The 15,356-nt window shown below is 40.6% G+C and overlaps 1 protein-coding gene across 2 annotated transcripts in view; it reads right to left on the reverse strand.

Annotated features, from left to right (window-relative positions):
* Window positions 1-15,150, reverse strand: part of LOC116463482 (folliculin-interacting protein 2-like) — a 136,636-nt gene extending 121,486 nt beyond the window's left edge. For both annotated transcript variants that reach the window (XM_032146607.2, XM_032146604.2), the window contains exon 1: window positions 14,883-15,150. In XM_032146607.2, coding sequence (XP_032002498.1) covers window positions 14,883-14,989 — 107 coding nt within the window. In that variant the 5' untranslated portion in view covers window positions 14,990-15,150. The remainder of the gene's footprint in view (window positions 1-14,882) is intronic.
* Between the last annotated feature and the right edge of the window lie 206 nt (window positions 15,151-15,356).

Raw genomic sequence — 15,356 nt, forward strand, 5'->3', positions numbered from 1 at the left:
ATCCTGTCCAGCTTTCCTCTGAAATGTGACTCATGTACATTCCTCCATCCATACCGGTTAGGTCCCCAAGAAAGAGAAAGCAATGGGAGGCATAATAAACCCTTCATTACTTGCAAGTCTTGATGCAAACCTCAGCCTAGGAAGCTGAACTGGTCCAGGCTCTGGAACTGGATGGGACCAGATGGAGAATTCCAGCTGTGAGGATTTTAGGCCACCCAGAGCCTAGAGCAATGCAGTTCAAATGTCCTCGTCCCCTGCCCTGACAAGGCCACACAGGAATCTCTATTTTACTAATCTGATGGTGAACGGACTCCTGAGAAGGCCAAGAAAAGAAAAAAAGATCAAGCCTGCTTGCCTCAGTGCTTCAGGCAGAGTTGGTCTAGATCCACATGCCAAATATTTCTAAGATGAAAAGAAAAGTGGAGTCTTTGGAACAGACAGGTAATAAATGAGATTTACAATACTTTGGAATTTGAATTAAAGAAGAAGAGAGACCCAGTTATCTTCTCTTTGAAGGTAACTTGCCCCTCCCCAACTAAAAACATCTCTGAGGTAAATCTCTGCAGGGAAAATGATGAGTTGGAGGCCTTGTGCCTTGCACAGAATGGTTTCTAAAATAAATGGAGAGCAGAGCACAGGTCTAATACATTATGGCAATGCTTTCACCCCAGGGAAGTTACCTACAGTGGTCTGGTGATTGGACCACCACAATTCTCACCATCAATTGCTAATCTTGACATAATTCTGAAAGGAACTCTCCTCTTAAATAGCATTAAGCATGCTAGCTTAGCATGCTAGCAGGTCACGGCAAGCTCAAGACAACTCATTCTGCTACTGCTGTGTTAAACACAATATTGACTTTAACAGTCCAAGCTGTAAAACTCAATGCTCTGCTGGAGTAAACTAAAGAGCAGCATGGCACAGTAATCAGCTATAAGATCAAAGTCCAATACAAACTGGATTTGAAGAATGAAGACAAAATGATGAACAAATTAAAGTGTGGATTTGCACCTACTGTAACTAGACTGCTTTTTAACAGCTTTAGTTGGAGCAAGCAGAGGTTGCGCACTTCCCCTGGCACATTATCTAAACTAGCACCCACCCCCTACATACAATTACAGGCAGTACTTAGCACTCTGTAGATAAGATTATCGGACAGTTGGGAGCTTCCCCCCACCCAGTTTCTGATACAAATGCCTCTCCCTTTCCCTCCCTTTTTCCAACCCTCTCCCTTTTCTGTTTGTAAAAAATATAACAATCGTGAGAACTGAATTAGTAAGAGCCTTCAAACACAAACTCCTTTCCTCGCAATAAGTCCGGAATGTTAGGATTAGCTGCCATAACTGACTCCTCATAAATGTTTGTGAAATGAATCAAAAGAGGCAAGAGAACTGTCAGGAAACTAATTTGAGGAAAAAAATAAAACAAGAAGCTCCTGATATTAAAAGATACAAAAAGAGATAGTTATATATCTGGTAGGTTTACCAAGTATAGATTTTGTCATAGGATGGAGGGGAAGCTTAAAGGCTGGGAGCATGAAGCGGTCAGCTTATATGAGTTTTGTTTTTTCCCTTTGAAGATGAGAGGTCTGGGATGGGGAAAGAGAGGGAAGACTGGGGAATACACATATGTTCTACTTGCTGATATCATATATCACATACACTAAAACTGCACTAACTTGCATCCTAGCACCAAAATTTGTTAGTGTCCCTGTGTTTAGCAAGCTGCTCCACCAATCCACTACTTAAAACCTCAGTGGCTCCACACTGCCTTCAGAGCAGGAACTCCACCTTTTGGTAAAGACAAGCTACTTGTCATTTCCCTACAACCCTGAGATCAGCAGAGATGCATTTAGAAAGAGCTGGAGGGAAAGACATAATATTTAAGTCTCTGAGAGTTATAAGAGTCACTACATATTGAATGTCTAATAGTTGCCAAGCACTGTGTAGTAGGATTGATATGTATTATCTCTAGTCTTCAGATGAACTTGCAAGAAAGTCAACTTTACACCTGTTTTACAGATAAAAAAAAAAAAAACTCATTTAGAGAGAATAATGTGCCCCACATTGTAAGTGGGAGAGTCAGGTTTGAATTCAAAAATGTAAATCCAGGCTGGGCACAGTGGCTCCCGCCTGTAATCCCAGCACCTTGCGGAGGCCGAGACGGGCGGATCACTTGAAGCCAGGAGTTCGAGACCAGCCTGGCCAACATGCCGAAACCCTGTCTCTATCAAAAAAATACAAAAATTAGCCGGGCATGGTGGTGGGCGTCTGTAGTCCCAGCTACTCAGGAGGCTGAGGCAGGAGAGTCACTTGAACCTGGGAGGCGGGGGTTGCCGTGAGCCAAGATCGCGCCACTGCACCCCAGCCTGGGTGACAGAGTGAGACTCTGTCTCAAAACAAAAACAAAGAAAAAATGTAAATCTGTAACAAAGGCCCTACTCTAATAAGACTCAAAGTATAGACTGGGGTCCCTCCCCATCTACACTTTGGGGTTACCTAAATTTAAAAATTAAAATAATGCTTGCAACAACTTGCACAATTTGGTCCAAATGTATCTTGCCTCACAAGAATACTCTGATTTCATAGAGACCGGTCCACTCATTTTTAACTCAGGAACACCTCTAAGATAAAAAGTTTTTCACCTCTATGAATTCTACCTATTAGCTCTTATCTCCTCCATAAAGCCTCCCTAACTAGCCCAGGTTAAAGAGCCCTCCCTCACTCCTTCCCTTCATCTTAATACGACTTTAGAGACTTGGCCCTGAACTACTGTTTTGTATTATTAATTAGTTTTTCACACATAATATATAATTGCACAATTAACAGTAATATCCCTAGAAATAGTACTTAGACTTCATACTTTCTTTTTTCTTTTTTTTTTTGAGATGGAATCTCACTCTGTTGCTGAGACTGGAGTGCAGTGGCGCGATCTCGGCTCACTGCAACCTCCGCCTCTGGGGTTCAAGCAATTCTCCTGCCTCAGCCTCCTGAGTAGCTGGGACTACAGGTGCACACCACCACACCCGGCTAATTTTTTTGTGTTTTCAGTAGAGACAGGGTTTCACCATGTTGGTCAGGCTGTTCTTGAACTCCTGACCTCAAATGATCTGCCTGCCTCAGCCTCCCAGAGTGCTGGGATTATAGGCGTGAGCCACCGCACTCAGCTACACTTCATACTTTCTTATAAACCTCACAAAATCTACCACTGAATCTCAGTCGTAAGTACTTCAAATATTAATCTGCAGAGACAGAATACAGATCATGTATTAATAAAGAGCTGACTGACTTCAGTTTGAATTCCCAGGGTCACTAGTTAACCACTCAATTTCAGGCAAGCCTCAAGTGTTCATCTATAAATTATGGTAAATTTATAATCTATAAATTGGCTAATAAAAATATCTATCATCAAAGGATAACTATGAGACATGAGTGAAATTATTTAAGTAAAAAGCTCTTGGTATAGGGGCTAGCAAATGGTAAAGAATACTATTTTTTTTTTTTTTTTTTGAGATGGAGTCTCGCTCTGTCGCCCAGGCTGGAGCGCAGTGGCGCAATCTCAGCTCACTGCAAGCTCCGCCTCCCGGGTTCACGCCATTCTCCTGCCTCAGCCTCCCGAGTAGCTGGGACTACAGGCGCCCGCCACCACGCCCGGCTAATTTTTTTTTGTATTTTTAGTAGAGACGGGGTTTCACCGTGGTCTCCACCTCCTGACCTCGTGATCCGCCCACCTCGGCCTCCCAAAGTGCTGGGATTACAGGCGTGAGCCACCACGCCCGGCCAAGAATACTATTATTTTTTAAATGTTAGAATGGGCTCGCTTAAAACTCTTGTGAAATAGCTATTCTAAAAGCATTCTAAAAGATTTCAGGGAAGTCATTTACATACATATTCTACAATTATGTCTTCACTAATTAACAAGGTTTACAACATCTTTATAATCATAAATAAATGGCTATTTGTATTATAATAGAATTTTATATTTTTCCTTTTTTTTTTTCTGAGACAGGGTCTCCCTCTGTCACCCAGGCTAGAGTACAGTGGTGCGATCACGGCTTACTAAAGCCTCAACCTCTTGGGTTCAAGCGATTCCACCACCTGAGACCCACAAGCAGCTATAACCACAGGCATGTGCCTAGCTAATTTATTTTTTATTTTGTAGAGATGGGGTCTCCCTTTTGTTGCCAGGCTGGTCTCGAACTCCTGGACTCAAGAGATCCTTCCACCTCAGTCTCCCAAAATACTGGGATTACAAACATGAGCCACTGTGCCTGGCCTCTAATTTTTATTTTTTTGCCCCCACATTTTATAGGATATTTATGGTCAGGCAAGGTGGCTTGTGCTTATAATCCCAGCACTTTGGGAGGCTCAGGTTGGGGAAATCACTTGAGCCCTGGAGTTCAAGACTACGCTGGGCAACACAGTGAGACCATCCCCCCGCTCCCATCTCTACAAAAAAAAAAAAAAAGGTGGGTATGGTGGTGCATGTCTGTCTGTGGTCCTAGCTACTTAGGAGGCTGAGGTGGGAGGGTCACTTAAGCCTGGGAGGTCGAGGCTGCAGTGAACTGTGATTGTACCACTGCATTCCAGCCTGGGTGACAGAGTGAGACTCTATCTCAAACAAAAAAAAAAAAACCACCACCAACAAAAGATATTTACCCACAATCTCATCACCCCATAATGTCAACTGTTCTTTATTATTTTTCTGTTTTTCTTTCTAGTTCTTGGTCATACATTTGCATATTTTACTAATATATTCATCTTGTAGATACCAACTGGTGCTGGTTGTTTTCATTTAACATAAACATTTTATATTAACACTGTCTTCATAATCATTTAACTATTATATTACTATCCTACAAAGCTGACATAACAATTTACTTTCCTGCTGTTGGACAATTGTTAAGATCCTTTTATTTAACATTATAACAATAATATATAAAGAACATCTTTGTGCACAAACATTTGTTTTTCAAACATTTTCATGCACAAACGTTTTTTCTCTTAAGTTACTGAGTCAAAAAAGTATAAGCATTTTTAAGTCTGGAAAGCACAGCCAAATTGAGCTGTGCACACATGTTGAACTAGACAAGTGATCAGCAACTACCAAGAATGAGCTAGGGTCCAAGTTTCCCCACCACCCTACCACTGCTATTTCTTCAGGGTACTTTAAATCATCTTCACTAAACAGCCGCTATCATATGCTGTTAGTAGGCGTATAAACAGGTGCAACCTCTCTGGAGTGCAATTTGGCAGAGATTCCATCCTGGGTTCTTATCCTGGAAATATACTTGAGCTTATCCATAAGAATCTTTCAACCAGGAAGTTCATCATTTCTAACAATAAAGCCTGAAAGTAAGTATCAGTAGAGGACTGGTTAAAATTACAGTAGTACCCTCTTATCCACAGGGGATACCTTTCAAGACTTCCAGTGGATGCCTGAAACAGTGCTTAATGCCAAACCCTGTATATACTATGTTTTTTCCCATACATACCTATGATGAAGTTTAATTTATAAATTAGGCACAGTAAGAGATTAACAACAATAACTAATAATAAAATAGAACAATTACAATATACTATAATCATAGTTATGTGAACGTGATCTCTTTCTCAGGAAATATCTCATCGTACTATAGTCACCCTCCTTCTCCTTGTGATGATGTGAGATGACAAATGCCTATATGATAAGATGAAGTGACAGTGGAGATTCCATTGTGCTACTCAGAATGGTGTGCAATTCAAAACTTAGGAATTGTTTATTTCTGGAATCTTCTTTCTTCTTTTTTAAATGGTACTGCTCCTTGCAGAGCAGAGCTAACTCACAGGCAGTGCACCCAGAGTTGCTCCATTTCTTGAATTTTTGACTTAATATTGTCAGACTGGGGTTGACAGCAGAAAGCGAAACCTCAGATAAGGGAAGATTATTGTAGTGTGCTTGGCTGCACATGTAAATTACCCAGGGAGAGTTTTATAAAGACAAACACAAAGCCCCAGCCCAGATCTATAAAATCAAGATCTCTGAGAAGTAGTCTGGGCATTTAAAGCTCTCTAGGTGACTTTAGTGTCTGACCAGACTTGAGAACTACTGGGTTAAGTGTTATACATGAATTTATTCAAAGGAATACAAAGCAACTTTCAGCAAAATGATGAACAGTGTAGGCAACAACTACCATTTCGTCTGAGAGAAAGAATTTTTTTTCTTGTATTTGCATAGAGTATTTCTAAAAGGATACGAAAGAAACTGGTACAGCAATGGTACCCTTTGGGAAGGGGGATTGGGGTGTGAAGCAAGAGGCTTATATTTCAACATATTTTATAGGAACTTTTAACCAGATATGTTTGAGAAAATCTTAAAATCATAATTCCATGTATAAGCAATTTCTCAGGTACACATGGCACAAAGCAATATATGGCAACCCCACTGCAGGGCCAGTTACCAGCATCCACAGGGTCTTCCATGGAGCCTGCACACTCAGCACCAAGTGGCTACCAGGGGTCCATCTCTGCCCTCTGGGCAGGGCAGGGCCAGTAGTTCCGACCGCCTCCTTCTGCCCTAGCAACTAACTTACTCAATGTACCATTCTAAAGCAAACAGTCATTGCCTGATACGCTTGGAGAAAATGTTTACTCATGGCTCACCTCCTCACACAGCGTAGGCCACCATTAATGATATGTTAGTCTGGCACATTCTTTTTAAAGAGCATGTCAGATTCACAAATCCATTTCTAAATTAGTTTCTCAAATGCAAAAATCATACATGGAAAGCAGAGATGATTCCATCTTTTTTCTAAAGTGCTTACTTCATTTAACATGCAAATACAGTCTTCGCAGGGTTCAGAATATCAATATTGTTTTCACAATTAAGTGTACTATTATCTTAAATTTGAGAGAACCAATTTGCTCATTTCATTCCATAATGTATTTCAGTTTTACCAAGCCACACAAGAATTCAAATGAATCTAAAAAGTATATAGAGAAGAGTTCTACATCATCAACCCACAGCTAACAATTTCATAGCTTCATAAATATTTAAATCGTTTTTCAGTAGGTCATTTCTGACAGCTGTGGGATTTCATAACTGGATCTCTGATATATTACTTAAGCAAGTGTCTTCTTAAAGGTTTTTTTAGGGAGGTGGGGGTACAGGTCAATCAACTGTTAGAGCACTTTTACCCTATCATTTTGATACCAGAAAAATAATTCACTAATATTGACAAAAAGGAGGAAATTTCTTTTGAGTCGTCTGTAACAAGATTCATTTTCTAAAATGTCATAACGCATGCTAGAAACATCAAGAAATATTTCAAGAGATCAGATTCTGGGAATACTAGAGACTCTTTAAGGATTATCAGTGTTCAAAACTCTTGAATTCATTCATTCATTCAACAAGTATTTATTAAACGCCAACTTCCTGCCAAGCACTGCATTAAAAGCAGAGACACAATGGCAAGGCTAGGATTTAGAGGAACTCTCACAGCCATGCTGTAGCTATCACATGTATGTTTTCTTGTTTCATTTACAGTTATTTCAAATGTTTGCTTTAAATTTAAAAGACTTTGTGGCATTGAATTTAAAAGGCATTTTTGTTACTATTTTTAATCATATTTTATAAAAGAACTTGAGTAAATGAGGATAGCTATAATGAAGAAATGAACGATAAAATACTTTTCCCGCCATAACCCCAAAGGTTTTGACTATAAGACAAAAAAAGAAAATGTCCAATTTTCCAGGCATATCAGAGAGAGAACTGGCAGTCTGAAGTATTTATAAGGTGTTAAAGCCAGAATCAACTGGACTGCTGAATTTGCTGCTGCTTCCTAACACATCCTAAATCAACACCTGTTTCATCTCTTGAGGAATGTGCAGGTTAATGTCTAACTTGTCTTCGACTTGTGAAGAAAGAGTTGCCATGACAACATGCAACTATCCTTACTGGGAATCAGGCTGAGGTCCCCACCAGATACGTAGGTTCCTAATTAGTCCCCCTCAGCTTTTGAGGGATGAATTTCTACTGCTTCAGTGCTCATTCTCACTTAGATACCCTGCATGAATTGGTTGTCATTTTCAATTAGACATCAGTACATAACCAAACACCAATCATTTATTTAAAGATATATATCAAATACAGAAATCTCTTATTTATGATTAAAAATTCTTAGGTGTGGTAATAAAATCATCTTCATAAACCAATATATAAATCTCTTGTAGCACTATGATGGAAACAAATTCTAAAGTATAATCTACAAATTAAACAAGTTTACAGGGACAAATAACTAGAAAAATAACTCCTAGAAATGAAGGCACACAGTTCAGGAGAGAGAAATATGATAATCAGGGATCCAAACTCATGCTAATACTAAAATCTTATATAACAGAAAGAGTACTCTACTATACAACATTTATCCACAATATTATAGTATTAATGGCTACATTTTATTGCACTTAATATATTGTATTATTCTGGCACAAACAGAAAGTGCAATAAGGAAAAAAAAATATGTAGCATGACGCATGAGAAGGCACATTGTCCTTTTCAGAAGTCCATTATAAAGGCAGCTGGACAGATTCTGGCTGAACACAAGTGGGGTGCCAGCCCATCTCCTTCCATCCCCATCCCACCCTCCCATTCAAGCACTGGTTACAAAAGTGTCTGTGTGGCCATGAGAAGTGAGTCATGGATGTTCCATTTACAGATGGGGTGGGGTTGAGGGAAATCACTGTTACATGCCCAGTTAGCTGGAAAAGTCCATCCTGTTTTTCCTTTTTTTACATAATAATCATTTTTCACAAATCTGAGATAAAGAATGCTTGGTAAGTAGGAACTCACCAAATATTTCAGCACTCTTACATCAAAAGGAAAGACTTACTTTTACAGCCAAGTATATGATCTCATAGTCCAGGCCTAACAATTCACACTAAGCAAGGGGCTTGTACAATCAGTACAAAACATTTGTTCCTTTTCACCCACACCAAGAAAAACAGTGGCTGGAGAAATAAAGTACATTACCAGTTCCCAAATCAGATTCACCCACCAGGAGTTCATGCTGGCAGCCAAAGTATTTCATGAAGGCAAGGACAATCTTTTACAGCTTCCTTTTCCAAGGAAACACAACGGCAAAGTAGCTTCCTTAGGCTGACCTTACAGGCAAACCACGAGAAACACAACCTAAAGCAACAACAAAAACCAATGCTCTTTTTGGAGCTGTATACTCCATGCATTAAAAGACCACATGCCTCCGTCCATCTCTTAGTACCACCTACTAAATCAAATAATAATACATAATATGACAAATTCACATTTCAGGACTTAAAATTATAACTACATGTTTTAGTTTTTAAAACATCTAATCCAGGCCTCTTATCCACATTCCCTCAAAATCCAAATGACTGTGTCAGTCTTTTCTAAACATATTTCAAATAAAGCTTGAGCTGCATGCAGCTCCTAAACTGTACTCTGATCCCCCAGGAAGACTACACTGGGCTCTGAAGCTCAGCTGAAGTAGCGACCCTGTCAAACTAGTAAACATTTTGCACATACATATCTCCTATCATTATTGACATTGCCAATTAACTTGGCCTCTGAGGTTTATAATGAATTTAGGTTTTAAATACATTAAACGTCATAACAAATATATTACTTTTAATGATAGGAGCTAACAGTTATTTTGATGAAGAAGAAAGATTCTATGAAGAAATTTATTCAAATCAGATTTCTCCATAAACATTATCCTTACTCTATTCCCTTATGGTGTAGAATACGCTAAATGCTATTTAAGTTATTTTAAATAGTTAAATAATCTAGAATGTTTAGGCTTAAAATAATCCAAATCACAAAAGTAACACAAATTCATTAGAGCAAAATCCAAAAATACCAACAAGAATAAAACACAAAAAATTAAAATAAAATTTTCACCTACCTCTTGGCAACCACTGTTATAATATGTTGGTGTAGAGTGTTGCTGGCCTATTCTGCACATGCATAATCGCTCCTATTTTTAAATGTTTTTCACATAAATTTATAACTTGCTTTCACTTTTTAAAATTTATATAAATTTATGGGGTATAAGTGTAATTTTGTTACATGCATAGATTGCACAGTGGTGAAGTCAGGCTATTAGAGTTGCTTTTACTTTTTCTATTGAGAACATTTTTCTTTTGCGTGTCTGTGTATAAAATTATGATTTGGCTGCTATAGAATGTCATCCATTGTGTGACTATATCATTTTGCTTAACCAGTTTCCTTTTTTGGCTAAATGCGATTTTATTCTTGATAATAAAAACTTGCAAATAACTTTGAAAAAACAAACACACCATATTTCTAAGAATCTTTCTGACACCCCGTCACCTCTACCAGGTTTGAGTGAGTGCCCACTGAACATCTTTAAGACCCCTCTGAAAACTTAAGGTCTCTTTCATGACTGACCACATCAAGGTTAAAAAACTAATACGCAAGCGAAAACCGTTCACTTTAGCTCTGTCTCAAGTCTCTCATCTACAGAAAGAAAACAGCCTCTGAAAAATGGTTCCATTTTCGTAAAGCCTCAACAGGAATAATACTGAACTCCATGACCTATAAAAAGATGCTTGATAATACTTAAAATCATTTTGTATTGCATGTTATTCTTTTCAAAAGATTTTCAAGCTCATTACCTCGTTACCACAACTTTGTTACATAGGTCTGATGCTGTCACTTTACAAATGACAAAGCTGAGGATCAAAGAAATGGAGTCTTGTTGGGTCTCCCATCAACATGGTACATGAGGCAGGGCTAAATCAATGGCTTCCGCAATCTGTGTTCCAAGTGCTCTTAACAGAACTCACTGCATTCAAAGGAAGGGTTCCCTTCTTCACCTCTGAAAAAATCACTAACCAGTGCATAGTATCTTTCAGGACAAGGAGATATGATGTAAGGAGTGTGCCAATAGATCCAAGGCAGCAAGCAAGAAAAATCTACAGGAAGACTTTCTTTTAGAAAGTAGTCAAAAGAAATCAAAACTGCTATTTATATGTCATGTTTTACGTTATTGGCATTAAAAATGTTGAGTGTACTAGAACAAAACCGTTTTTTTCCAAAATATTCCCCACCCTACCTCAGAACAAATCTCATTAGAAATACTTGCATCTGGAGACTTATTAGTGGGAGGGGAGGAAGCACTTCTGTGTAATTTCCCTCCATGTGAGGGAAGAGTAAATCACAATCCTGCCCTTAGTCACTCCAAGCACAAGAACAGCAAGTAAGTTCTTAATTCTGTGCTTATATAAAAATCTACCTTTATCAGTGTTTATCTGTTTGTTACAGTTTCCAATGTGTTGTCTGCTGTTTATTCATCTTACTGCATAATCTGTCGTCCTTTAGATTGTAAACTCCAGTAGGTGAGACCGTGGGTGTCCTGCCTGGATTTACATAAGTAGAGCACCAAGCCACAAGCACAGAGGCAGCAGATGATATTTGATAAGTGGATTAAATTATACTTATACTAACTCTATAACAGATTAAATTTGTTCTAACAAAACAGTGGGGATTAGCACTTACTAGGCCATTTGGACTTAGGTATACTCTTCTCTGGCATTCACACAGCTAGCTAACAAGCAGCTGCAATGCCTTCACTTGTTCTTCATATCCCAGATAATATATATGCTTCCCTACTTCATTTAACTGCTCCAAAATAAAAGAACATCTGATACCCCAGGCTTTTCACCTCCCTGCTAAATACACATTTTAGGGGTTTGAAACTGCTCCATTAATTTACAAAAGACACGGAGAAAACAACAACAACAAGAACAACCTTAAGATAATGCTTCAAACTTGAACCACACATGTAAGTCACTGGGCATAGTGTGGCTTGAAAACATCCTGGCCTTAAATCCAAGGTAACCAAGAACATAATACTATTTCTGACTTGAGTCATCGTACACATCATTTTTTTTTGGTCCTAATTTATTTTTCTGGTACAAAGCATTATTCAAATGTAAATACCATAATCATATAGCATTCCTGACTACTTCTCCCAAACATGTAAGTTTGGTCAATCGTGATTCCTTTTGTTTTCCTAGCAACCTGTTTCCTCAAAGCTATGAAAAGGGCTTTCTGTCAAGATCCTAAAGGAAATACTCCAGAAGAAATCTTGACTATGATGATCCCGTTTATAGATGAAATGCCAGGAAGCATGAAGTCCTGAAAATGACCTGTGAGATAAACTAGTTATATTGGACAACAGATTTCCTCTCTAATCAAGTGTGCAAAAACTGGAGGAATGAGAACAGTCATAAGCCCAGCGAAGGGACTAGGAAGTGCACAAGAGTAAAAGGACTAACAACAAGGGCAAAACAATTCTGAGAAGAGAAGTTTAAAATAACCAGTAAAAGTCCATCACGGAAACAGAAGATCTAAAACAAACACAAACTCTAAAACAAACAAACAAACAAAAAGTTGGATCTTAGATTTTCCCCCATATACACTACAAAACTGCCCCAAAAGTCTACCTGAATCCTCAGTGAATTTTCAATCTCCAGATAAACAAGTTACATCCTGTACTTAAATGCACTAAAGAATACAAATTCATGTTAGGAATACTCGATTTTTAATATAAGGGTTTTACCTTCACTTCTAAAACTCTATTTAACTACAAAGTAGTTCCCAAGGGCAGCTAATGCCCTGCAATAAGGCACCTTGCTCCCCCCGAAGTACATACCAACTCCAATTTGGCAAAATCTGGATAAAATGAAACACAGGTTCACAATTTTTTAGGTAGAGAGAAAAATTTTCCTGGAAGCTTTTCCCAGGCCAGCTACACAGCATCTTAGAGTTAAGCAAGGTGAAAAGAGCAAAAGGAAAGACTTGCTTGGGGGTCTCCTTTGTCAGTCTGGTGAGCACAGGATGGTTTGTTCCCATCATCCAGCATCCTTGCTCACATCTGCTACTTTACTTTCTTTTCCACGGTGACCTCTATCAGGGACACTATTGAAGGGGGCCTTCATCAAGTAGGATTTTCAACTGGGATCCTCAAATTCTCCAAAAACATCGACCTCAAATACTTGTAGAAAATCCTAATGAGGTCAAAAAAAAAAAAAAAAAAGTACTTGGCACGATTTTCTCATTATACACAAATGAGAAGTCAGAACACTACTGAAAATGTTCCCATGAAGTGGGAATCAATTTCCCTAACATGGCCCACAACAGTAAATATAGCCACAATTTTTTTTTGTTCAAATACACTCAGTTAAACTTGTGGATAGAGGAAATGGTGGTGGGCAACTAGGCAAGGAGCACAGAAAACAATGACAATGTAACCGCCACTATCTCCTCCTGCATTCAAATGGCTTTAAATGTCCTTGGCAAGAGCTGCCAAAGTACAGACACCTGTAACACCACATGCCCCTTCTGCTCCAGGCTTTGTACCCTTGATGGAGTCTGGGTTACAGGGAGGGAAGGGACGAAATTACACACCTTGGGTCCGAAGTAATTCTACCATTCTGAGAAGGTACATGGCATCACTAGTACTCAGCCTAACAAAAGGCATAGAATTCCCACTCAACTTATAAGGCTTGTTAGCCTAAAGAAAACACGAGAATTTAACCTGGGGAGTTTAAAGTCCTCACAATATGCCTTCCATGCACGCGCGCACACACATAACACGTTTAATTTTCACATGACCACAGTGAGAGACTGTTTTAAATGACGGAATTCAAGAAAAGCAAAATATAGAACATAAAACTTAATGCAAAATGTATTTCGAAGTTTCACTTGAAACTTTTAAAAGGTTTATTACACTGGGTCTAGATCTGTTTAACAATGAACCGTTTTTGCAAGACATTTTGGCCAAAAAGCACCTAGCAGAGTGTCAGAATTGGGAGTTGGTGCTCAATTTTAAAATGTGCTGAAAAATTGTTAAATAAAGATAAATAAACCTTTCAACATACTTATGCTCAAAGGCAATACAGGACATTTTAAGGCATCTTTTAAAAGTTTGCCCTTGAAATCAGAATAGCATAGGGATTTTAAAGACTGAAATCTGTGGTCAAACTGCTTGGGTCAAAACACAGGCTCTACCGCTGACAGCTGTGGATTTTGGACAAGCCGCCTAAGTTATGTGACTTTAAGTTTCCTCACCTGTAAAATGGGAATTATAACAGCACCTATCTCACCACATTGTCAGACAAGTAAACGACAGAAATCAACATAAAGCATTTTAGGTAGTAAGCTCTCCATAAATGCTATCAATATTCAAAGGTATGTGTTCGAGAGATCAAGTCTATTAAATATACATATCAGCTTTGATCAATTGAAATCTCGGAAATTTCATAATTGCATCTTACTCCCCCTTTCCACACATCATGCGGCATCAACCTTCCAAATGATGTGGAAATTACATACTTTCATTCATCCGTTTGAGAGCTTGTCATATATGGCAAGAAAGAAGAAAGATGCCTTTTTCGTGACTGTTGCTCCTTCAGAACTTCAAAACACTGTCACGTACACAATAGGTTGGAGCTGCCCTCAAAATGACAGCTCACAGCTTTGCTGGGCCCGCAGAGGCGCCCAGGCAGCTCTGCCCGGAAGAGGTTCACCCCAATAACCGGAGAATCTCCGGTCGCCACAGCCAAGCACAGCGCACGCCCGGGAACCTCAAGGAACACAAGAGAACTCTGAAATGGGGAAGGACCCTGGGTTGTGGAGAAAGAGCAGGAGGAAGGGTCACGGAGGGTCCGGAGCCACACTCGGATCAGGCGCGTCCACGCCGACAAGCCCGGGACCAGGTGCCGGCGATGGGCAGCGCCGTCCTGGACGGCCCCTTCCCTTTCCCCTACCCGTCCCCTCCCCGGCGAGCACAGAAGCCAACTCGGGTCCCGCGCCAGAGTCGCCCCTCGGCGCCCCCTCACCTAAAGGCAGGTCCTTCCTTAGGAGCCCTGCCCTGGGCAGACGCCGCTGCGGAGCTGCCGCTGCTGCCCCTTTTGTTGAAGAGCTTCTGGAGCAGGGTCGGGGCCATGATGCCGCCGCCGCAGCTCCGGCCGTGGCGCTCGGGGGGCCGGCGGCTCAGCGCGCAGCCGGGGGCGGCGGCCGCGGTGGCGGGGCCATCGCGGCGGCGCGGCCGCCCAGCCTTGCGGGAGCGCGGGGCCGCTGCGGCTGAGTAACTCTGCTCGGCGCCGGAGCCGCCGGCTGCCGGTCATATGACTGAGCCGGCCCGCCGCCGCCGCCTCGCGCGCTGACAGTTATCTCCTGCGGGAGGAGCCCGCAGCCCCACGGCGGCGGCGGCGGCGCGGGAGGAGCGCGGCGGCCCCGGCGGCGGCCATTGGCCCGGCGGCCGCCCGCCCCGGGCTCACGTAACCCCGGCGGGAGGCGGGAGGTGGGAGGTG

This window comes from Hylobates moloch, unplaced genomic scaffold (genome assembly GCF_009828535.3).
Source record: "Hylobates moloch isolate HMO894 unplaced genomic scaffold, HMol_V3 SCAFFOLD_38, whole genome shotgun sequence".
NCBI classification, from domain to species: domain Eukaryota; kingdom Metazoa; phylum Chordata; class Mammalia; order Primates; family Hylobatidae; genus Hylobates; species Hylobates moloch.